Source organism: Peromyscus eremicus, chromosome 12 (genome assembly GCF_949786415.1).
Source record: "Peromyscus eremicus chromosome 12, PerEre_H2_v1, whole genome shotgun sequence".
NCBI classification, from domain to species: Eukaryota; Metazoa; Chordata; class Mammalia; order Rodentia; family Cricetidae; genus Peromyscus; species Peromyscus eremicus.
The window spans coordinates 71,176,448-71,202,001 of NC_081428.1; the positions used below are offsets into that span (position 1 = coordinate 71,176,448).

Here is a 25,554-nt window from a genome sequence, read left to right on the forward strand (position 1 = left end):
CATGCACAAAGTGTACCTACAGGTAAGCAGGCAATATATCCACCCATATAATTTTTTTTAAAGCTTATTAATTAAACAAAGAAAAAAAGAGGGGGTGCTGAATAGGTAGATGGCTTATGGTTAAGAGCACATGCTGCTCTTGCAGAGGACCCACGTTTGATTCTTAGCAGCCATGCTGGGTGGCTCAAAACCGTCACCACAGCTCCAGGGGCATCTGACGCCTCTGGCCTCTGTGGGCGTCTTCGGTACTCATATGCACATACACATGTACAAATAATAAAAATAAAGGTTGAAAACAAAATATAAAAAAGTTCTTTCATTTTAGAAACCCGAAGCATATAAACACTTATGTACATTTGAAAATTAAAGAGCTTTAAATCTCTTTGGACACTGTAAACTGCTCACTATATTGCTCAGGCTGGGCTTACCACCTGAGCTTAAGCAATACATTTGGCTCAGTTTCTAGGTAGCTAGAGTCACAGGTGCTTTTCACTATACTCAGCCTATTTTAAGGGAAGGGGGCTGGGGGGAGTAGTTGATTAGTCAACTAATATTCAGACTCTCAACAAGCTAAAATGCTAATGGTAATCTTACCTCAGCAGAGGGAAAAAAAAAACACCTTTGTTTGCTAATGAGTCTTTGAACTGTATTAACGTTCTGATTTGTGCACATTAATTTACCTGGGGGAAAGGCAAACAGGTTTGAATGATACAAAGAAAAGGGAAATCTGCAGTAATACCACAAAGGTAGTTAGGGTCAAATAAACTTCAATTTCACAAGTGAGATATATACGGCCTGCTCAGGTCATGGATTAAGAACACTGCAGCTTCATTATCAAGAGTAGCACACGAAGCCAGGTGTGGTGAGGCCAGCCTGGTTTACATAGTTCCAGGACAGCCTGAGCTACATAGCAAGACCTTACTGCAGAAAAAAAAGGTATAAATCCAGCTTTCCTAGGAAGTATTTTTGAGTACTGGGTTCCTAGTAAATAATGATACTATTTCTGGGAGACAGTACAAAATGTGAAGTCTGTGTATCACAAGAAACAAAACATTATGTGTCATTTTAGGGGTCACCAACCCTCTCAAATTTACACATGGGCCCAGGTTAAGAATTTCTGTCAGAGGGGCTGGCAAGATGGTTCAGCCATTAAGAACATTTGCTGTCCTTGCAGAGGACCCGAGTTTGGTTCCCAGTACCCACGTTGGGCAGCTCACAATCACCTGTAACTCCAGGTCCAGGAGATCTGATACCTCTTCCAGCCTCTATGGGCACTCACACATACCTGGCATACATACATACAAACATATACACATACATAAAAACAAACCTCTAAAAAGGCAGGAAACGGAATCTGTAGATAATGACTACAATCTGGGAGCACACACTCTTTTCACTTCTATGTCCCACCTGTTTTCAGACAGAAATGACCTAGGGAGGCCTCTCTGCATTCTGGTCTTTCCCTACCCACGGGTTCTGTTCCTATTTTTGTCTTCATGACTCACCTCATAAGCAGCACCCAGATCCTGGAATTTCTCCTGGGCTTGGGGGTCATCAGGGTTCCGGTCAGGATGAAGCTGCAGGGCCAGTTTCCTGTAGGCCTTCTTAATGTCCTTTATGGAGGCACTTCGAGGCACCCCCAGGATCTTATAGAAATCTCGCCTGAGAGGATGGGCAGACAAGACGTCGTTAGAGAGCTCTGTATTACATTTAAAACTTACCTTTTTATTCTTTGACAACTTTATGTATGTATACAATGTTCTCTGGTCAATCCCACCCGACTTCCTTACCGTCTCTCATACCCCTCACTCACACCGAAACCTTCCTTCTTCCCAATAAGCCCCCCTTTTCTACTTTCATATATTTTATTTTTTTGTTTGCCTGTGGCCCACTGATTCAGTCAGGGAGACTCACATAAGTGTGGGCAGGGAGGTATTTACTGGAGCCTGGGCACTTACCAGAGGCTGCATCCATAAAGAAAAATGACTACCCTCACCCAGCAACCATTAACTGTCAATAGTTCTTCCCTCGGGGAGGGATGGACGAATCACATTTTTTGTTTGTTTTTAAATTTATATGTTTGTCTGAGCCATCTCTCTAGCTCTATATTACATTAAAAATTCTGTGTATGTGTGTGTACCTGTCTGTCTATGTGTGTACCACACGGAGGAGATGGTAGAGTGCAGAACCTTCACAGCTGTGAGCTGCCTGATGTGGGTGCTGGGAACTGAAACCCAGTCCTCTGTAAGAACAGAACAGCTCTTAATCACTGAATTATCTTTCTAGGCCCAGGATGTCTTACATTTTTAAAAGTGGAAAGTATTTTTTCTCCCTTTACAGTATGGTCTACTTATAGAAGCATGTAAATATAAAGATGGTGGTATATGTGACATGTGCACATACACAAAAAGAATGAATAAGAAGGGAATATGCTAGACTTTATAGTCTCAGACACTGAAGCAACCGTAGTGAGAGCCTACGATGTGAGGCAGCTGGAAAACACGCAAAGCACTGGTGACAACATCCTTCTTTTAGAATTACCTTCAGCAGAGAAACTATTTGTGTGTTTTATGGCTCCATGTTACTTCCTGCTAAAAACCAAACCACCCAATTAATTCTCTCTTTATTCCCTACAATGGCTCCAAACGACTGTTTTTAAAGAATTTACTTTATTTTTAATTATGAACATCTGTGTGTGTTTACATGTGGGTGCAGGTACCCTGGGAGTTGAGAAAAGCTAGATCCCCTGGATCTGGAGTTACAGGTGCCTGTGAACCACCACGTGGGCGCGGGGGGTCCTCTGTAGGAGCAGCAAATGCCCTTAACTGCCGAGCCATCTCTCCAGCCCCACCTCAGCGACTGTTTCCAAAGGTCAAATAATATCAAAAGAGAGTTATCTTTATTCACAAAGATTATGTCATATAAAAGTCCAAACAGTAGCACTTTGGGAACATTAAAGATGGACTGACTTAAGGAGTTAAAATAAAAGGCTAAGCAAAGTCTAAATAATAACTCTGAAGGAAGAATAATCTGTATGTAAGGATTATAGTGTATTTTGCTGGAAAAATATACATTTCATAATTCATTGCCAGTAACTACACTAATTTGCTGAGATCAAGTCTTTATGTCAGACAGCCTCTAAAGTTCACACATAGGAACCTCTATATCCTGGTAGTTGAGAATACGCATATAATATGAGCTGGGACATAAAGTAGAGAACATTTCCAGGGAGTACACTGGAATCAGCCATAAAAGGGTTCTTTGTAGGAAGTGTTAATGGAAAGCTAGAGTAAGACTATAAGAGACATTCCAGGGAAGGGCCATATCCAGCTCACCAAAGAGACCAGTAAATACTCCCTGAATGAGCTGAATGCATACAAGTGCTCACAGCATTGATTTTTTTTTTTTTTTTTTTTGGCTAGAATTTTAGCTACTAGAATTTATTCTGGAAACATTACCTCAATAATGGGGCTAGAAAAGTCACATAATGGACACTAACATAGTGTGGATTGTAATCTTAAAATATATGGGCAAAATGAACTGGGGAACCAAGACATAAGACGGAATATTAAAAAATGTATTTTATGAAAAAAAAAATGTATTTTATGGCCTGGCATGTGGCTCAGTCACTAGAGTGCTTGCCTCTAATTCATGAAGTCCTGAATTCATGATGGCATACACCTATAACCTAGGCATTCAGGAGGCTGCGATTAGTTTATACCCTTAGTCACACTGCTTGAAAAGTAATTTAGTTATTTTAATCATTCGGTCAGGGTCTTGGGTTGGTTTTTATAGACAGGGTTTCATGTAGCCTTGAACTCACTGTTTCTGAAAGCAGTCTTGAACTCCTGATCCTCCTGCCTCTACCTCCCAATGCCAAGTTTACAGGCATATAAGCCATGTCCAGATCAACTATATAACTCTGTTTTTCAAGACTAGGTCTTCCTGTAGCCCTGGCTGTCCTGGAACTCACTCTGTAGAGCAGGCTGGTCTCGAACTCACAGAGATCTGCCTGCCTCTGCCTCCCGAGTGCTGGGAAAAAGACGTGTGCCACCAGGCTCAGCTCAACTTTATCATTTTTAAAACTTATAACACATAGGAAATCCCTACCTCATCTGTAAAGACTTGACATTTTATGAGAAAGGAACCAGCTATTTAATAATGAAAAGGCTAACTATATAGAGAGTGAGGCTTACTTAAGTAGTATTCTTAAGAATATGCTTCTGGAGGCGGGTAGTGTAAACAAAACTAAGGATGTTAAAAAAAACAAACCATGGAAAGCCACTGCTTTGTTAGCTCAGTCAAAAAGCATATAAAGCCCCCACCCCATGATCTTAAAGTGTGTATTACTCTTACAGAGGAGTTGAGTTCAGTTTTCAGCACCCCTGAGGGGTGATTTACACCCACCTTTAACTCCAGCTCTGAGGAATTCAACACCCTTTTCTTGCTTCCGTGGGCACCTGTACTTACATGTTCATGCATGTACATGTACTTAAAAATCAAATCTTAGAGACAGACAGATGGAGGATTCTGAACATAGGTACCCTGCATGAGTGGACAACGTTTCGCTCAGAAGACATGGATCATGAAGTGGAAAGTCTCAGTGCCGGGTGTGGGAAACTTCCCTACGAGTTATGAGTCAGGGAGGCCCCCCAAACAAGAGGCGATCGCCATTGCTCTTGGTTGTCCATTAGATGCCCTCGATGGAAGCCCCTACTGTTGATGACACACACACTTTGGTTACAGGACATAGAGAAACCAGGCTGGAGACGACATGAAAACTTCCTCCCTCCTGGCCAGCTTTCATGACACCAGAAGGTTATTTGGCTGTGTGAGGAGAAAACTTACCAATACTGACCAAAAAGGCAAGATGCACCTACATCTGGTACAATAGTGACGTGAAGATTATGGGCTTAACCTACTGCTTTCTGACTGGATTTGAGGCCTGCTCCACAGAAGGGAACTCATATCTGGTAGGGTAAAGCTGTTTGAAGGCCTATGGCTGGGGAGGTTATAATTGGTCAAAGCGTGGAGAATAGGTAACTGCTGCGTGCTCAGTCTTAAATGGAACATCTATTTCAACCCTCCCCGCCTCTCCCCAAGTCCCCAAGGTTCAGGGAAGACTGTGGGAGGTGGGGCAGACAGAATGTAAAAGCAGGGGGAGGGGAGGAGTGTTGTCAAAGCCTGTCTTCTGGAAACGGCACTCATGAATTCACTCAAGTTATGGCTACCTGAACAAGACTTTCACAGAGAGCAAGCCAACACCATTAGTCACCATTCCGGCAGGCAGCACCAACTAACTGGACTCAGTCAGTCACACAACGGCAGGAAGGGGGCATGTTGGGGTGGGTGTGCCCAGGGGGAGTGTGTGTGTGTGTGTGTGTGAGATTGGGTAGGTATGATTACACTGTGTGTGTGTGAAATTGTCAGAGAAATAAGTAAAAGTTTTAATGGCCAGTATAGCTCAGTGTCAACATACTCCCCAGAGGCTACTTTATGAGTGACTGAAGTTTAAAGCTATAATATTAAAAAATATTAGAATTTGCCAGGAACGTCACTCATGCCTGCAATTTTAGCACGTGGGAAGTGGAGGCTGAAGGATGATGAAGGAGTTCAAGGTTGCCCTTAGCTACATATTGAGTTGGAGACCAGCGTACCTCAACTCCCAACTCCAAAATTTTATGCTGATGTTTTCTTAAATACTTTGGGTACTCACGACTTAATCAAACGAAGGGAAAACAATAAAGCATATGTAAGAGATGTTAACTTTTAGAAATTTAAAGTATTTCACAAGAAAAAAAATGACAAAATTTAGGCATATATGCAAAGAGCAAAAAAACATAAAAAAATAACTTTCAAAGCTATTTGAGGTAATGCAACAACCTACACATTATCAGAATCTGACACCTACTAGTTTGGGATGTGTTTTTATTTTTGTGCTTCCTTATTTACTTGAGATAGGGTGTGATGTAGGCCAGGCAAGCCTGGAACTCACTCCATAGCTGATGATGACCTTAAATTCCGATCCACCTGTTTTCACCCTCGAAAGCTGGGATTAAGGATGCAGGCACTCTAAACACAAGTCTTATATACCACATCCTGAGTCATCAGAACTATAGGGTCGTGCGTTTTTAAATGCTGGGAGAACCTCAAAGTCTGCTCTTTCTGCCTGAACGGAGGCACAATGTTTTCCCCGGTTTCAGAGCATTGATAAAGTTCTTTCAAGCCTGTGTGATTCATAGGAGTGGCGGTGAGGCTAGAATCCCAGTTTTTATTACCTGTTAGTGAACTGCTCTTCCGAGTCATACCTAACCCAGCTCAAGGAGGAACCATGGAGAGGAACAGTGAGGCAAGTTGACAGGTCAGGCTCGCTAGCCCGAGAAGGTGGGAAGGACGAAAGCTCTCTAAAGAGTGTTGTTGCTCCCTCAAGCCAGTTTCCTTCGGTCTGAGCTTGGCCTCCTGACGTGCATCTGACTTGGCACCACGGCCCACCCACTTCAGTGTCAGCCCCTCAGAGGCTTGTTGCAAGCTGGGTGACCCCCCGTGGTCCCACCCTCGAGTCCCGCGCGGGTCAAAGACGTGTCTGTAGCCTCAACCCCAGCTCGGCACTCACTACCTTCATTTCCATCGGGAGCCCCCTTCCTTCCCCAGAGCTCCGTGACCCTACTTCTGCTCACAGCCACTGAACTCCCCCCAATGCCCAACGTAGTATGTTGGCTCTGCAACCAACTCCCGCTCTTCTGGGCAATCTGGCTCCGCAGGGCCAGCCTGGCCCGCACTCGCCCTCCTCCGTGCCTCGGCCGGGCAGTGCCGCTCCCTCACTGCCCCGCTTCCTCGATGCCACCCGCGTCCCTCTCCGCAGAGGCCGCCCCTCGGGCCCCGCGCCGCGCGGAGCCCCTTCCTCACCCGGCCATCACAGCCCCGATGAGGTACAGCAGCAACAGGCAGAAGGTGCTCAGGTTCTGCGGGGCCATGGTGTCGCCCGGTCCCCGCACTCTCAGCCTTCCCGCGCCGCTGCGTCGGCCGACCAGCCCTTCCGGCCCAGAGAGGCCGCCTCAAGGCCGGGTCTCTTTGCCCGGCCACCGAGACAGCTAGCGCGCCCCCTCCTCAGCTTCCACTTCCCGGGAGCCCCAGAGCCGGCGAAGCAGCCAGGCGTGGGCCAATCGCCGCCGGGGACATCACACGCGGCCGCCAGCCCGCAGCCAATCGGCGCGGTACACTTCACCTCCGAGGCGGCGCGGGCAGCCAGTCAGACCACGGAACCGCGGCCGCCGCTGCCGGCCAATGGGGAGCGGAGACGTCAGAGGCGCGCGCCGCCCGGAAGTGCCTGCGACTAGGGGACACTTAGAGGCGGAGAGGGGCGCGCCTCGAGGGAACCCCGAGGGTCCAACCAATCGCGAGACGCCTTTCTACGTCTGACCAATTGCTTGCGAGAGGTCTGAACTGGGTTACCCAGGTCTGGACACTACCTCGTGTGCGCACCGGACGCGCGCGATTGCCGAGGCGCAACCGCGGTTGGGTGGGCGGCTGCTCGGTGCCGAAGTATGTATGAGAGGCGCCTTGCCTTGGGATAGGATCGCACAGTACAAAGTTGTTACCAAATAGTCTCGGTTCCGTAGGAAAGAGGCCTGGTACCTTATCGAGAAGCCGCCGCGGAGACGGACTTAAGTTCAGATTCGGCTTCCAGCACTTCGTAGCGGTGAGACAACCCCACCCCCACCCCACTTCTGTTTTCGGCAAAACGTTCACTGACGGTGTTGGGAATTTTCGGTTGTGAGCCTAGCCTTTAACGGCTGAGCCATCTTCTCCAGCCCGGTGTTGGGAATTTTTAATTGAGATATTTTCTTTAAGTTTCCCAACAGAGTTGCACGTAGTAAGCATGCAATCAATAAAAGTCGTTATTATAGATCGGAGTAGAGCTTGTTCGTTGGTGGTTCTTTTCTCCAGTTTTGTTTACCGCAGAAAACTAGTGGTTGAGCAAAGCTGCTCTGCTTAGCTTTGCTCCCTCCCTGCGTAAGTTATCCAGATCTTTACCAATGAACGGTATCTTGATTGTGTCCACTACAACTCCACTTCTTGTACAAGTCACAGTTATCTCTTGCTTGCAAAGGTCTCCTAACCTATCTTCTCCCTCCAAACTTTATGTCTCGATACAATATTTTAAAATACTCTCGCTCTCCACCCTATGATTGTGTGCACGCACGAGCGCATTAGGGACCTGGCGATCTCAGATTAAGCTGGTGGACCCGGGAGCCCAAGGTTCCATCTCTGTCTCTGTCTCCCCAGCGCTGGGATTTCAGGCCATTGTTGGCCGCAGTTGCTACTGCGGGTGGAATTCAAGGCCTCCTGCTTGTACAACAAGTAACTGGCAAGCTTTCTGAGTGAACTGTCTCCTCTGCACCCTCGTGATTTTTTAAAAGTATGTCAGATCGTGTCACTCTCCGGCGTAAAAGTCTCTAATGGCGTTTCATTGCACTCAAAGTGAAATGCCAACTGTATGGTAACTTACAAAGCTGTCTAATTTAATGATCAGTATCCTCACTCCCCTATTAAATATCTTAAAATCTTTCAGAATAATCAGCTCCCTCCTTTTTAAAAATTTTCATTGTATATATTAATTGTATATGATACTTTCTTGTATAAGCAAAATATACAAGTATACAATGCACATGGAGCATATTCTCCCACTTATATGCCCTCTTGCCTTTCTTCTTCCCTCCGTCCTGTTATTCCCTTTGTTTCTCTAGACAGTTTAGCCTCGACTCTCATGCCGTCTATTTGTATGTCATTTTAAGTACCTATATAAATCCAGGAACCACAGATGAGAGAAAACATGTATTTGTCTCTCTGAGATTGGCTTATGTCCCTTAAGACGAATGCTTCCAGTAGTATCCATTTTCCTGTAGACAGCATAACTGCATTCTTTGATTAGACAAATGAACAAACAAAATCATTGTGTACATAACGCACATTTTCTTTATTCTGCTGTTGTTGAACTCCTACCCAACACTAAGTTGCGTAACTTAGCGGTTGTGAATAGTGCCAGAACAAACATGGCTGTTTTGTCAACACACTCTTCTTCATTAATAAGAAAAAGGCTTATTTTATGTGCATGGGTGCTTTGCCTGATGTAAGTCAGTGCATGCCTGCTGTTGCTCAGGGAGGCCCAAAGAGGGTGGAGGGTCCCCTGGAACTGGACTTGGAGATGGATGTGAGCAGCCATGTTGGTGCTAGGAATCAAATCCAGGTCCCCTAGAAGAACAGTAAATGTTCTTAATCCCTGAGCCATCTCTCCAGCCTGGCTTGCAAGTGCTGTATTGAGAATTTTTACGCCTGTGTTCATTAGAGAGATAGGTCTATAATTTTCTTTTCTTTGTAGTGTCTTTGGCGCTAGTAGTAGGGCAAACTGGCTTTATTTTTAAAAAGTTGTTTTATGGAATACTTTGAGAAATGGTGGAGTTTTTCTCAGGAGTGGTGCATCCTGATTCACAAGCCTAGGCCTGTCACTCCCTAGTGACACTCTTCTACCAACAAGGCCACACCTGCTCCAACAAGGACATACTTAATCCTTCTAATCTTCTCAAAGAGTTCCATTCCTGTTGACTAAGCATTCACATATATTTGCCTATGGGGGCCATTCTTCTTCAAACCACCATAGGACTATTTAGTTGGGAGATTTTTGTTGTTGTTTTTAATTGTTTTTACTGCTTCAGTATTGATGCTTGTTACATAGTTGTTTAAATTATTTATCTCCTCTTCATGTAACTGGCAGGTAGTATACTTCTAGAAAGTTATCCATTTCTTTTAGGTTTTCCTGGTGATGGGAATTTCATTGGTATCTTGTAATGGTTCCTTTTGTCTCTGATATTGTTGATTTAGAGTTTCTCTCAGTGTGTTGGTTAGTTTGGGTAAGGATTTGTTGATCCTGTCATTTCATGGATTCTTTATATTTTTTTCATTTCAATTTATTCATTTCTGTGCCCCTTCCATTTCATATTTTATTTAGTGTGTGTGTGTGCACATGCCTGTGCCACAGTGTGCATATGGAGGTCAAGACAAATTTGTAGTCTGTTCTTCCGCCATGCCAGTCCTAAGTGTTGAATTTAGGTGGTCAAGCTTGGCAGCAAGTGCCTCTACTTGCTGAGCTGTGTCCTGGTTCCATTTCTGTTGCTATGATAAAAATATCCTGAAGAAGGATGACATTCTTTGGCTTACAATTCCAGGTTACATAAAAAGTCCAGTCATTGCAGAGAAGTCTCAGGGCAGGAGTTTGAAATAGCTGATCACACCCCATCCACAATCAGAGGCAGAAACCAAAGTACTGTAAGTGTTACGGTTATGAAGGGAAAGGGAACCTGGATGTTGGAATAGCTCTGTTCCGGTTGGGGGATGTTTTCCCCACAGGAATGTAGCACTCCTGCCTCTCTCAGAGAGAGCCCTTATAGCTCACCTCTGCTCTACTCTGCTGAGAGACTTTCCCTGCAGAGATGTCCACTGCTGTGCTGCTCTGCTCTACGAAAAGTTGTTATTTCTCTGCTCCACTCTGCTAAGGGAGAAACCCCTGCAGAAATGTAGTGGTTTTCTCTTGCTCTGTTGAAAATTGTTACTTCTCTGCCCTGGTCCACTTTTAGGAAAGAAGGTCTTCACCCAGAACTCATTCAAGAGATTTATTGGGAGGGAAGTATCCAGGGTGGAAAAATGCAGCTCCCAACTGAACAGGTATAGGGTTTATATAGGGCTTTTTAGGGGCAGAGATTTTCAGGGTGGGAATTGGTCAGATTTCAATCCCTGAGCTTGAACAAGCGCAGAGATTGGCTGGTTTCATGCTCAGGAATTGGTTGGTTTTCCTGTTCAGGGATTGGTTGGTTTTCATGCTGAATTGGTCAGGGGCAGAGTGTGTTTCTTTAGCTCTGGTTTCAGCACCAAAGTGTGTTTCTTTCGCTGGCTGTTTTTAACATTTTGGTTCTGGTTTCAGGGGCAGGGTTTGTTTCTTTCACTTGCTCTGGTTTTAGGCCAAAGTGTGTTTTTTTGGCTCTGGTTTCAGGGGCAGGGTGTGTTTCTTTGGCTCTGGTTTCAGGGCCAAAGTGTGTTTCTTTCACTTACTTTCCACCCAGTTATCTGAGGTTTGTCTTATTCTTGTTTTTCCAAGACCCTAAGGTGAACTTTAATGTGGGTGTGCAGTTCCCTCTTAGTTACAGGGAGATGGCTCAGTGGGGAAATGCACTTAGCATGCAAACCGAACGACCTGAGTTCAGTTCTTGAAACCCTTATCAAAAACTAGGTGTGGTAGTTCACATCTGTAATCTCGACATTCCCACTTCAAGATGGGGGCTGAGAAAGGGAATCAGGCAAAGCTTGAAGGCCAGCTAGCCTGTAGCACAAAACAGAGACACAAACAGGAGGAGAGGCTCAGTGAGATGGCCCAGCCAGCAAAGAGGATGCTGTCAGTTTGAGTACCCGAGTTCAGTCTTTGCACCCAAATGGTGGAAAGAGAGAACTGACTCCCTCATGTTGTCCTCTGGCTTCGACATGCTTGCATGGCACGTGCATACACAGCGTGCGCACGCACACACACACACACACACACACACACACACACACACACAAATAATGTACATTCAGATTTTTGAGTCAGTAAGAGAGGCTGCCTCAACAAGGTGGAAGGAGAATACTGACTCCTGGTGGTTACTCGGCCCCCACCCCCTACTTGACAATGCCTTCATCACCTGTCATAGGTGTGGGTCTGTTGTATTTATGTTATTCTAGTCTAGTAATTTAAAAAGTTGGTTTAGGTTTATGATTTTTAAGCTGTGTCTGTATGTGTGTGTCTCTGGGTATGTGAATGTGTGGGTACAGGTCCCTCAGAGGTCAGAAGAGGCGGTTGGATCTCCTGGAGCTGGAGTTAGAGTTGGTGAGCCACCCCGCATGGGTGCTGGGAACCAAACTTTGGTGCTCTGCATGCGCAGTAAGTGCTCTAGTCAGCTGAGCCATAGCTCCAGGACAGGTTCCTCCCGTTGTTGTTCAGTCTCCTTCAGTTAGTGTGTGCTCTGTGGTTTCTCTTGCTGTTGGTTCTAGTTTTATCCAACGATGACAGGTAATATACATGAGATTATTTCAGTTTCCCTGTATCTGTTAAGACTTGCTTTGTGTCCTCTGATGTGATTAGAGAAAGTTCTGTGGGATGTTGAGAAGACTGTGTTTGGATGAGATGCTTTGGAGATGTCGGTTAGGTCTGTTTGATCTAGGATGCTGTTTAATTCGGGTGTTTTTTTGTTGTCAGGGTAGCCTGTGTGTTGGTGGGGTATTGAAGGTACCGGTTATGGTGCTGGGGCTAACCTGTGTCTGTGTCTGTTTCTAGAGGTATCTGTTTTATGTGATCGGGTGACTTGTGTTTGGGGAATACATGATTTGGAATAGTGACATCTTCCTGATTGGTTGTTCCCTTAATCAGTGTGAAGTGACCTTGTCTTTTCTGAATAGATTTGGTTTGAAGTGTATTTGTCAGCTGTTAGAACAGCAGCACTCATTTTGCTTCCTAGGTTAATTTTCTTGGAATAGCCATACCCTGTTCCATTCTTTCACCCCAAGGTAGTTAGTATCTGTCCTTGATGGTGAGGTACATTTCTTGGAGGCAACAAAAAAAGGTAGACCTTTTTTTTTTTTTAAATATCCAGTCTGCTAGTCTGTGTCTTTTGATTGTGGAATTAAGATAATTAAGATTTGCTCCGGAACAGGACATGGTGACCCACACTTTTAATCCTAGCACTCAGGAGGCAGAGGCAGGTGGATCTCTGTGAGTTTGAAGCTAGCCTGGTCTACAAAGTGAGTTTCAGGACAGCTACGGCTACGTAGAAAAACCCTGTCTCAAAAACCAAAACCAAAAAAAAAAAAAACAAACAAACAAAAAACAAAACAAAACCAAAAAACAACCCCCCCCCCATCAAAAAAGGATAAAGATTCAATTGTGAATGAGAAGCAGGCATTAGTCCCGTCAGTTTTTTGATCTGTAGTGTTAGGAGTCTCTGCTCTTGCTTACTTAGTTTCTGTTCCATCGTGATTATTCTTCCCTTTGGCCTTGTGGATGTTTATCTTTCTCTCCATTGTGAAGGAGTCCTTCAGATATCTTCTGTAGAACTAGCCTATTGGTCAGGAGTTCTGTTAGTCTTTTTTTTAAATCATAGAAAGGCCTCCTTTCTCCTTCAGTTATGACAGATAGCTTGGGTATGATAGTGTGGGCTGGAAGTTGTTATCTTTCAGAGTTTAAAATGATTCCAAGCCTTCTTAGCCTTTGAAGTGTATGTTCAGAAATTTGTTTTTATTCTGATAGCCTGCTTTTATACGCGACTTGGTCTCTTTGCGACTTCCAGTATGCGTTCTTTGTTCTGTATACTTAGTGCTTTAACTGTGATATCATGTGCTGTGGCTGCAGGTGAGGCTCAGGTCCTGGGATGGGGAAGGGGCACCGGTGCAAATAAATGTGTCTGACCACCGGATGAATTTCACACAAGTGGCCCTCGAGCTGTCTTTATTTATCCTACTAAAACAAGCCTGTTTTTTCATATTTACAAACATGCTTTCCCTACCCTCCAGTGTTAACGTCCGGCAAAAACAAATACGTCAAATACGTTTTTTTCTCAACTTTTACATCAAAACATTTTTAAACCAAAAACAACACTTATCATTTTGGCCAAATATCGAGCCAGGTACATCCTGTCTTTACAAAACTAAAAGGTTTTAAACATAGGCACCCATCTTCAAGAACAACAGTCTTGTTCAAAACATACTTACAGAAACAGGGGTGATGTGCCTCTGATCTTATCAGCACCGAGTCAGAACAGCTCCAGGGGTCTGGAGTGACAGCTAGCCTTCCTAGACAAGAAACCTGACAAGCATCAGCTCCCAGAGAATTTTAGGGGAAGATATTTGAGAAAAAAGGGGTTTCCGGGAATGATCACATCTGTCCCATGCGTGACCGACAAAGTGACACTAAAAACCGCCAAGAGAATCATCAGTATTATGAGAGAGAAGGGCGGGTGCAGGCCACGCTGTCCCAGCTGTATTCTGCGCTGTCCTGGAGTCCACTGGTCCTTGCCGAGTGAGACTGTCCCCGTGGGCTTTGCCTCATCTGGAGACCCATTGACAAGCACTCATATACTGGTCCAAAACTAGGCCGCACGGCTCCCAACAATCACGTGAGTTCTTTTCTAGTCTCTTTTTATCATTGAAAATGGTGGGAGAACTTCCCACGTGAGCATTATGTCTGCATCACTCCCACCCCACCCTCTCTCAAACTCCTTTTATCACCCCTGGTTTACCGCTCTGAAGGCAGTTAGACCTGGGAGATAGAGCCTGAACATGAGGCGGACTAAAGTCTCAGGCAGTGACCAACCTTATTCAGAGCATCAGACAGTTTGTACTCTGAGGGTTAAGAGTCACATGAGTCCTCCCTCCAGTCACCACCAGGGTATGAAAAAAAATCCACGAAGGTGGCGAGGGCTTAGGAAAAATTCTTACCTATCTGAGGGCTAGACCTTTTCTATTTGAGGAGGAAAATAAGGAAACACATACGCTTTCTGATGATAACTTTCTCTTTTACTTCATTAAAAAAAATTCCTCTTTGAAAGTCTTTCTTGCTCTCTCTCCTAACTACTCATCCTCTCTTCTCAGCCCCCTCTGCACACCCACACCCACACCCTAACACACACTCACAGCTAGTTCTGTACACAGCTCCTCTACATAGCAGCGGCTCCTTCACACAGAGCTTCCCCCCACCCCACCCCCACATTTATTCTACAACATTTACTCACTCTTTACTCATTCTATCACTCACCTTACTCACCCACGTCTCCATATTCAGCTACATCTCCCTTTCAGCACACACACACACACACACATACACACACACACACACACACACACACACTCACTCACACACTCTCACACGCCTTCTCTTCTCATAGCTGAACTCTGGACAATTCCATGTTACATTTTCAGAGTTTGACTCATTCTCCTAACACATGATAAGTCACAGTTTTTCTCAGGCTAGCGATGTCACACTGACCTGCCAGTGAGTGACGCTTGGCTGTGCGCATAGCTCTTTCCCAGACAGAGAATGACATTGAAATTCAGGACTTAACAACAACAGTGGTTGGCTGAACCTTGAGTGGTTGGGGTACGTGAAGAGAGAGAATTATTGCAGAGGGTTATGTCTACCAAAGTTGCTTCAGTTCTGACCTTGATTTAGCCATAAACACCTGGAACTTACGTTTGTGTATTCTCTGCAGGGGCAGCTAGTCTGTATTGAATTTGTTCTGAAATCTAAAATTAGCTGTCTTTGTGACTGAGAATGCTGTTGGTTTCCTGTGTCAGTTATGAAAAACATTCTAGTATTATTTCTAATCATCAGAATTACACAGCTTAAGCAGAAATCATCTTCCTGACCACCCACAGCTATAAGTGTGCCCAAAGATGGAATATTTTTATGAGATAAACACACAAGCAGTGGGGAAGAAACCTATAACTGTTATTAGAAAAGAAATAAAGTGGCACATGAGAAAAATTACAGACAGAAACAACGGGTCAGTGACTCCACAGCCTTGCCAGGTAGAGCTCCCCATCAGGTGGGTCTGGTGGGTTGACCTGTTAAATACTAGTTGTCACCTGCTGTATACTCCCACAACCTCCTGCATTCACTCTTATTGGAGACCTTACTATTAATTTTTGGAGGAATCCTGTTCACCATTTTCTTATGTTTCCTATGTTGGCATTGGGACTTGGTATTGGAGTTAGGTTCATTGGTTGCCCCCTCCCATTCTATCAGTAGATGCATTTGCACGGTTCCAGAAGGGCAAGGTTGTAGTAGGGTTAAAGTGTCATTTTTCTCTGCCACACTGGGGTCCTGCATTGGAAGTTAGACCCGTGGCCCATTGGCCCATGTGTTTGGGGTACTAGGTACAATACCCAAACTCCCCTGAGAATAGAATGGTGTCTGTAAAAACAATCATTATTAAAGTGTAGGTCCACTATGAAAACACAGAAATAGTCAAAAACAAAACGAAACCCAAATCATCCCTTGAGCTCCAGTCATTCTGGGTGCAAAGGAACACTCATAGTACTGTGTTCATTCTGTGGGTATGGATGGAAAGAAAAAAAGCAGAGTAAGTTTAGTGTTGTGTGAGTTTTATCTGGGGGTCCTTTCACCCCACCAGAGAATCAATTCTATTCAAGTCTAGCTTTTAATTAGAATTACTTATAGGCTCATGGGTAATTTAGCAACTGCAACACCTAAGGAAAGTTTCTCCTAGCAGTATTTATTGCCTACAGATCCTCTGGGAGGCACACAGCCTTGTGAGGCCCTCCACTAGCAACCGTTAACTGCCTGTATCCTCAGAGGGGCCGCCTCCTGAGCCCCTGCTCCGTAACTGAACACTAATGGGCAAGTGTGTGACAGATAATCACAGGGTGTGTAGATCTCCTGCAGTTACTCATAGTTGTCCAGAGTTCAAGAGCCAGTGGCCATTGTCATGCCTGGAAGACAGCATTCCACAACATAATGGCCCTTTCCTCCTCTCTTACAGTCTTCTCCCTCGTCTGCATTCTTGGGTGAATGAGTAGGTGATATAGATGATATAGGTGATGTAGATGATACAGATACAGGTAATAGAGATGGCCCATTTAGGGCTGAGCATACAGACATATAGGTAATAGAGATGGCCCATTTAGGGCTGAGCATACAGATATAGATATAGGTAATAGAGATGGCCCATTTAGGGCTGAGCATACAGATATAGACATAGGTAATAGAGATGGCCCATTTAGGGCTGAGCATACAGCAGTCACACTTCTCTACTTTGGCCATTTTTAAGTTTCTACAGAACTATTGCCCACAGCTAAAAGAAGCTTTGTGGTCCAAAGATGAGAGCAGCAATAATCTGAGAATAAACACAAACATGTAAAAGGCGGTTTGACCAGCACATCGTGTTCATTTAGTAAACCAAGCCCAGTGGCTTCCCCGCTAGGGCTCATGATCTCCCTGCCATAAGCTTTTGCCAGCCTTTAAGCACTGGGTTTATAGCACCAGACATGAGTGTCTTCCTTTTCTTTCTGTGGAGCGGGCTTAAATCTAATGACAAGTGGTTGGTTTTATCTACAGCAGTCATGCTACTACTCTACCAGAAGGCGTGTTGATAGGTAAGACAGTTGGTAGTAATTTTCAGCTTAACACAGCACCTTTCAGCACTGAAAACTAGCCAATGAGGAGGAAGCTTCCAGCTTAATCCCAGCTTGTTTTCTCCATGTCCTGCAACCACAGTGATGTCTTCTCCAATAGGGTTTTTATGTCTAGTTCTGCAGGCAGCTGATAGCAGTGGTGATAGCTTGTATTGTTTGTGGGGGTCCTCCGGGGCTCCTTGGCCAACATCTCTTAGGAAGGTGGTCTATCCCTGGTTTTAGAATTTTCATTAATAACCCTATGGCATCTGGGGATATCTTTTCCCACCAATATTATTCAAACTCTTTATTGCCTTAACACAGGCACAGGCTTGTTGGAGAATTCTCTCATTCACTTGTGTGTCCTCTCTAACTTCATCCAATTGTAAAGTTCCCAAGAATTTCACAGCTATGTCTAGCCAGGCATCCTGTGTGAACTCATTTCCTACCCTCCTCTCAGTGTGCATATGTCTTTCAGGTTCTTTTCTAAGTTGGTAAACACTCAGAGGCTAGCATTGAATTACCTGTGAAATGAAATCTTTTTGCAGAGGGTAGTCAGGATCACTGAAGGCCCACCAGCCATGATCCAAGCAAATGCCTGTTGATTTCAGGGGTCAGCAGCTAAGGGGACACTAGAGAAAAATGTTAGCAAGGTCCAATATAGCATGAAAATATTTCAATATTTATACTAATTCTTTCCTCAAAATATTGGGTACAGTAGTCTGGATGTGAAGTCATACTTCAGTTTGTCCCCCACAACCTACATTCATACTCCACGAGCCCTCTGTCCTCATCCTGGTGCACTGTCTTAGACCACCATTCATCTCCCTACCTCCTGCAGGCATGGGGGGGGGGAGGACTCAGACTGGTCTAAGGCCAAGGGGGAGTATGGTCATATTCCCTCTTGGTGTGATGGCAGTTCTTGGTTGTCAACTTGGCTGTGTCTGGAATTAATTTAAAACTCAAGCAGCTGGGCACCTCTAAGGGATTTTTTTTTCCTTGATTGGATCCTTTGAAGTAGGAAAACCTACTCTAAAGCTAGGCTACATCTAGTGGCAGCCTATATAAAAGACATGGAAAGAAGTTTTGCCTTTTGCCTGCTTGTCCTCATTCTCACGGGCAAGTCCCTATGGCCTGCTGAGGCATTCCTTCATGGCATTAGAGCAACGGTTCTCAACATGTGGGTCGTGACCCCTGGGGTCTTATATAAGATGTCCCTTATATCAGATACTTACATTATGATTCAGAACAGTAGCAAAATTAGTTATGAAGTAGCAACAAAAATAATTTTAAGGTTGGGGAATCACCAGAACGTGAGGAAGTGTATTAAAGGGTCACAGCATTAGGAAGGTTGAGAACTATTGCACTGGAGCCTGTTTCTTCAAGATTCCAACATATACCGAAGACCAGCTGAGACATCCATCTTCATGGACTGAATAACTATGAGATTCTTGGACTTTCAGTCAGGAGACAGCCATTGTTGTAGTAGAACACTTTTCTCCAGACTGCACATTTCATTCCTTCAGCCCCACTTGTTTTTTTATTATAGGCCCGCATCCGAGTAATCAGTAGTAACCACGCAACAGGTTCAGTGTTACGCTGTCTTGAAGTTTTAGTCTATTCTAGAGTCAGGCTTACTCAAATTCTTAGGAAAGGAGCAGAAGGCAGCCAGGGTCTATGGCAAACCATCACACTAACGGCCCCTAGTCCAGGTTCTGATAGAAGCGTTCTCTCATTGTTCCCTCATGAGCGTCACGAACAAGGCTCCACTGTCTTGATCTCTCAGTGTTGCTGTCTTCCGGCCTCCACGCGAATGACTTACTCCATTCTGTTTCCAGCATTCAGTGCTTTTCCAGCCTGGAGTTCTGAAACTTTAACATTCCACAAAACGAAAGCCTAAAGGCCACGTGGCCAGGTGGACCGCAGCAATGACTCCACTTCTTGGTACTATTTCCTTTATTAGTTTCTTTTCTGTTATTGTGATAAAAATACCTGGCAACAAAACAAAACAAAAAACAAACAAACAAACAAACAAACAAAAAATGTGGGGAGAAAGGGTTTATTTTGGCTCATAGTTCCAAAGGCATAGTCTGTCATATCCGGGAAGGCATGGCAGCAGGAGCACGGAGGCGGCTGACCACATTGCATCTATCCTCATGAAGCAGTATTGAGAAACAGCAGGCGCCATGCCTGTACACACACACACACACACACACACACACACACACACACACACTTACACTTAAAAAGCTATTCCTAGTTCAAACAGTTCAGTGACAGACTATTCCCTGATCATCTTAGTTTCTTGTATTGGACCATTACTAAGGCCTCCATCTGTATACCATACTATGAATTTTCCTTTGGTATTAAAGGCTGGACCTGATGGTTAGGTATCTATCACTTCTGCCTCATCTTCAGTGTCCACTTACTGTGGGTTCCAAGTTTTGGAATCCCATGAGGGGCTGTGTGGGGACTAAGTCAGAAGTTGTTACCTGGGAACTGGGTATTGCTGTGACAGGCCTGATCCTGATGAATGTTGGCAGAATGTGGACTTTGGATTAGGAAAGTGGTTGAGTGTGTTAAGGGGGCTATTTAATGGGCCATCCTGGTTGGAGCATGGAAGACCGTGCTGAGGGGAGATTTGAACTGGGGGGGGGCGTCCAGCCTAAGAAGTTTCAGAGGAGAAGACTATTAGGAAGTGGCATAGAGATCATTCTTGTGATATTTCGGCAATGAGTGTGACTGCCTTTTTTGACCTTGTCCAGAGAATCTGCCTGAGGCTAAATTGAAGAGTTTTGGATTAATAGCATTGGCAGAGATTTCAAGACAGCCTCGTATTGACTGTTGTATGGTTGTTAGTGGTCACATTTTTGCAGGTCTATAATGAAAAGGAGCAAGCTGAGCAAGGAAAAACACAAAATGTACAGTTCAAGTGGAAAGGAGCACCAGGATGTGTAATGGAGCTAAGTTTAGTTCTCAAGAAGGTGGTTTAAAGAAAAGCCTGTTGTTAAATGGAATAAAGGGAGTGGTCCTCAGGGCAAGACCCCACCCAGCTAAGCTTTCAACTTGTGGAAAGGAATTAAAGAAGAGCTTAAGTAGTGAAGGAACCATCAAAAACAGCAGAAAGCTGATGAAAATGTAATTGAAGGAAGGGGCTATGTTCCAGCCCCAGCAGAACTTGGCAGCTTCGGCCATGTGGTTCTGGCTTTAGAATCAATGATACAAGAAGCAGATTGTGGACTCTACCTCCGTGACTAAGGAAAGCTGCTGAGGTCAGACGTGTCAGGGTGTCCCTGCATGGAGGCCCAGAGAGGCCATTGTGTGAAGCTGTGAAGGTGAAGCCTGGATTGCCTTGGAGAACCCAAGACATTAGAGATGCCAGAGTCCGGGATACTTGCTGTTAACAGGGAGTGGAACCAGCCCAAGAGAAAGAAGTGTGTTGCTGTCAGCAAAGCTGAACGGAGTTGGAGATCTGAAGAGCACTTTGACATCAAACAGGGAAATGCAGAATTTGGAGTTTTCCTTGCTGGTTTTCGGTCTTGCTTTGGTTCAGTATCTCCTCACTATGCTCCCTTTCCTCCATTTTGGAATGGTAATGTATATCCTGTGCCACACTGTATGTTGAAGTTTATTCGGGAAGCAGAATGTTAAAAGCAGTACCTTTTACCTCCTTTCATTCAGTTAGGAGACTGCCATGAGTCTCAGAAGAGACTTTGAACTTTTAAACATTATTGAGACTGGTAGACTATGGGGACTTTTGAAGTTGGACTGAATGCATTTTTGCATTATGATATGGCTACAGGCTGATGGGAATGTGGTGGTTTGAAGAAGAATGGCCCCCATAGGCTCATATGTTTGAGTACTTAGTCATCATGGGAGTGGTACTACATGGGAGGGAGAAGGAGGGAGGTGTGTCCTTGTTCGAATAAGTGTGGACTTGTTGGAGGAAATGTGTCACTGAGGATGGGTTTTGAAACCAAGCCAGGACCAGCAGCTCTCTTCCTGCTGCCTGTGGTTCTGGATGTAGAATTCTCAGCTACTTCTCCAGCATGCCTGTGTGGTGCTATTCTCCCTACCATGACAATGGACTAAACCTCTGAAACCGTAAGCAAGCCCCAGTTAAATGCTCTCCTTTATACGAGTTGCCATAGTTCACAGCAATAGAACACTGACTAAGGCAGCTATTTACTGTAGATTTAATATGTACTCTACCCCTTCCCCCTGCCACCATAAGAAATGTCAAGCCAACACCTCCATCTCGTCATCTCTCACTGCCCTCTTTCCTGCCAGTTCAGAGGGGAGTGTGGATATCATCTGCATGCCTTTTTCTTGTAATTCTTTTGACGGCAATTTTTCTGGGAAGACAGCTCAACCCCAGTGCATGTCTTATTGTCTAGATAAGGGGCTAGGCTACAGTTTGCTTAAAGCCCTGTCCCATACATGCTACATGGAGGGATTGTAGTATATTCTCTAACCCATCAGCCATTTTGGAATTGTCTCCATACACAAGTGGACCCCATGTGTCAAGATGGCATGCCACTTCATACATCATTGAGGAAGATGGCCCACCTTGAGATCCACCCTGCCCATCCATCAGACACAGCAGATTTAGTGGTATGTCTTTTACCCACAGCATATATACTGGAAGACATGCCATCCTGTGCCATATTTGGAAGGGTTGTCCAGTCTCCACCCTCAAAGAGCCAGCTTCAAAGACAGTGCAAATGCTCCTCACAATGTCATCTTTGGTTCTGTTGTGCCAACAGTTTGGGCAACAAGTATTGTGTGAACTTTTCTGGAAGCATGAATAAATGTCTGTTTATGCCCGATAGGGCACCAACAGTAGACCACCACCACCACCACCACCACCAATGACACAAAACAACTGTATACAAGTCTAGCATGATCACCAATAAAGTTATTGGAACACGAGTGAGGGGTTTGAACAGGAGCACCGGCAACTTACAAAAGACTGTATCTTGAGGAAAATCTCTCTCCCTCTCAGCAAGTGTTCACTGCCTGTCTATCTTCAGAAAGGACTAGACTTGAGCCTTTCCCTGCTTTCCAACCACTAACTGCCTATCCTCAGGGAGGGGCAGGCCTCAGGAGCCTCTGCACCCTCCACCGGAGAACACCTGTGGACCCGACCTTGTACAGGTCTTCTGCAAATGAACTCTGCTGATGAGAGTTTAGAGACCACCAGCCACACCATGCTTAGAGGACAGCAGTCCACAACTAGTGGTTATGACTAGTGCTGGGCTGATTAAAAATAGAGGAGGGAAAAGTAAGTAGAATGAGTGAGCGGTGGGTACAAGAGGGGAGAGGATGCTGTTCAGGCTAAAGATGGAGTGAAAAGTGAGAGGTAGAGAAATGTAGTCATATAACCTTAAATAGTCTGCACTCTCAGGAGACTCGGGGACCCCACCAAACAGGCCAGCCTGTGTTCTTTGAGAAAGCGTTATCAAAGTAAAAGTGGGAAAGGAAGAGAGAAAAAAAGGACGGGAACAAAGAACACTGGGTATCGAGTAAAGGGATAAATGTAAACGGGTGGGGGTGGGGGCTGGGAGGAGCTGGGCGAGGTACCCACCTAATGTAGTCTGTTGACTATTGCTGTTGTCAGCCTGGACTCTGTGTCCCTTCCTAGGTTCTCAGATGCCAGGCACACCTGTAGACAGTCATTTGCAAGGTTGATCCTGTCAGTTGGCTGTCTGTCCTTCCCAGGAGGAGTCACAAATGTGGGCAGACTTCTGGGCAGTCCTGAATTCAGGGGTCAGGTTGTGAATGCTGTTCTTATCACAGAGCTGGGTCTGTCCTCATGAAGCAAGTGGGCAGATACTGGCAGGTCCTTCCTGATGCTGGACACTGCTTGAAACCAGGCCAACTCTGGCTCCGCCTAAGTTTGCCACTTGCTGAATAGGCTTTGTTGCAGAGTTCCTTCCCAGCAGTCTAGAGGAACTCTGCTGTTGAGGTTTCAGCATAGTCTTAGGGCATTTGTTCCAGGTTCTCAGAGTGTTTGGGGCAGAGTTGCTTTGGTAAATAAACACTATGACTTAAGACAACTCGGGGAGGAAAGGGCTTATATGACTTACAGGTAAAGGTCCATTTTATGGATGGAACACAACTGATAACGCAAGCCAGGAACCAAAGCAGAGACCATGGAGGACGCTTACAGGCTTGCTTCCAGTGGCTTGCTCAGCCTGCTTTCTTATACCATCCAGGTCCACCTCTCCAGGGATGGCACCGCTCACACTGGGCTGGACCCTCATGTATCAGTCATTAGTCAAGAAAATGCCCCCATGGACATGTCCAGTGTGATGGAGGCAGTTCTTCAATTTAGATTCCCTCTTCCCAGATGGCCTCAGTTTGTGTCAAGTTGACAAAAATTAACTACCACACATGGTATATCCCTTCCCCTTAAAAAATGTTTGCTTCTGAGAGTACTGTGCGGTTTTCAGAAGTCCTCTGTTTTAGGCTGTGGCCCCTCTCTCACTGGGAGTAGAGAACTTACCTAAGAGGGACTATTGCTTTTTGTTGGTTTGTTTTTGTTTTTGTTTTTGAGACAGGGTTTCTCTGTGTAGCTCTGGCTGTCCTGGAACTCATTCTGCAGACCAGGCTGGCCTCAAACTCAGAGATCCTCCTGCTTCTGCCCCTGGAGTGCTGAGATTAAAGGCGTGCACCGCCAGTGCCCAGCAGGACTATTACTTTTTATGGTCTATTGTAACACCTAGAGAAGCTGCAAAGAACTAGGAAAGCGGGAATATTGAAAGCCAAGTAAGAGGAAGTTTTCTTCCTTGCCCGTCTTCAGGGTGGAATCTAAAAAGCTTCCTGAAGGCTGTAGCTTGGCTGGAAGGTTAGCAGAATTAAGGAGTTCAAGCCATGGCTCTCGCTTCATTCCCAAAGGATCTGACTCTCCTTCAGCTTCTTGCTGGGGAAGACTGCAGAGTTCTCCTTTCCACGCCTCGATTCAGTGGGAGCGCTTGAGAGGACACATCCCCGCCCCTGAGTAGCTCAAAGTGCCCTAAGCGTCGTAATTACCCATCCCAGCGCGTTAACCTCACCAGCCGCAGGGGAGGACCACAGTTCCCACCCCCGGGCTCAAGGGCGCAGCGCCAGAAAGTTCCCAGCCCCGGGAACCAGTTTGCCTCGGTCGCTCTAGCCGCGGTCCGCCAGGGCTCTGTGGTGGGAGGCCTGGCGCTTGCGCACTGCGCGGCGGTGGCGGCGGGGCGCGGAGAGGGGTGGTGGTGAGTGCTGCGCGGTAACCGTCCAGCGGCCTCCGGGGAGGGTGGGTTGGCTGCCCCGGAGCCCGACTCGGTCTGCGCCCTTGGCTCTTCCTCCTCCACGCGGGACCTCGGCGCGGGCGGCGGACCTCGGGGAGCGTCCCGGGCCCTTGCCCTGCCCGCCCGCCCTAGGCAGCACCGCCCAGGTAGCAGTCCCCCACCCCCCCTCCCCCATCTCCCGGGTTTGTGCCTACCAACTGCCCCTGGTGAGCCGAGTCACGGTAATGGGTCGGCAACACCAGGCACCTGTTGCCTCGAAGACACCCTGTTTCCGTGCCGGAGAGAACCCAGGGTTTCCTCATAGTGCTGTACTCAGTCATTCCTGGATCGGACCGGACCGCCATAGACGTTACCTCCCCACGGCCATCGTTTGAGTGGACCTCTCTGTGGTGTTTAAAGGCCTCCTGTCGTTCTCTTCTAGACTGATTTTTAGAATTTCTCCCTGTACGACTTCCCAAAGTTGTAGCCGTGAAGTTCTCAAAGTAGACCAGAACCCTAAACCAGAGTGTGCCAACTAAACATGATTCTTGACAAGTCTCCTAACTTGTCAATGATTCTTGTCTGAAGTGAGGGAAATGCAGGTGATTGTGTGAATGAAAGGAGGTGAAAGATGCCGCTTTTAGCTTCCTGCTTCCCACATAAACTCCCTGCTCTGTCAAATACACACACACACACACACACACACACACACACACACACACACACACGTTTATTTTATGTGTATGGATGTTTTGTCTGCGTGTATGACTATGCACCATGTGACCATGTGCGTGTAGTGCCACAGAGGAGGGTGTTGGATCCTCTAGGACTGGAGTTACAGATGGTTGTGAGCCGCCATATGGATGCTGGGAATTGAACCCAGGTCCTTTGGAAGAGCAGTCAGTGCTCTTCACCACTGAGCCATTTCTGCTGCCCAGTTTCTTTTTTTTAAAGCAATAATACACCGTTTTTCATTGGTCACAAGGAAAGTTCTTTTCAGGCGATGTTGATGCCAAGGAGTGCACAGTGAGATGAATGTTTTGGCTAGACGATGAGGTAGTGTGATAGTTGCCCTGGGAAGGGCTATATG

At 45.7% G+C, this 25,554-nt stretch overlaps 2 protein-coding genes across 3 annotated transcripts in view; one reads left to right on the forward strand and one right to left on the reverse strand.

Annotated features, from left to right (window-relative positions):
• The window catches only part of Dnajb11 (DnaJ heat shock protein family (Hsp40) member B11), a 16,103-nt gene extending 8,886 nt beyond the window's left edge, over positions 1–7,217 (reverse strand). The window contains exons 1-2 of the mRNA XM_059277392.1: positions 6,907–7,217; positions 1,506–1,662 (exon numbers count right to left, since the gene is read on the reverse strand). Coding sequence (XP_059133375.1) covers positions 1,506–1,662; positions 6,907–6,974 — 225 coding nt within the window. The 5' untranslated portion in view covers positions 6,975–7,217. The remainder of the gene's footprint in view (positions 1–1,505; positions 1,663–6,906) is intronic.
• A 182-nt stretch (positions 7,218–7,399) lies between these two features.
• Tbccd1 (TBCC domain containing 1) overlaps positions 7,400–25,554 on the forward strand; it is a 46,871-nt gene continuing 28,716 nt past the window's right edge. The window contains exon 1 of one of the 2 annotated variants that reach the window (XM_059276953.1): positions 7,400–7,699. The gene's annotated coding sequence lies outside the window, so the exon portion shown is untranslated. Of the gene's footprint in view, positions 7,700–24,462; positions 24,632–25,554 lie in introns of those variants that run through there. The other variant, XM_059276954.1, reaches the window with a different exon arrangement.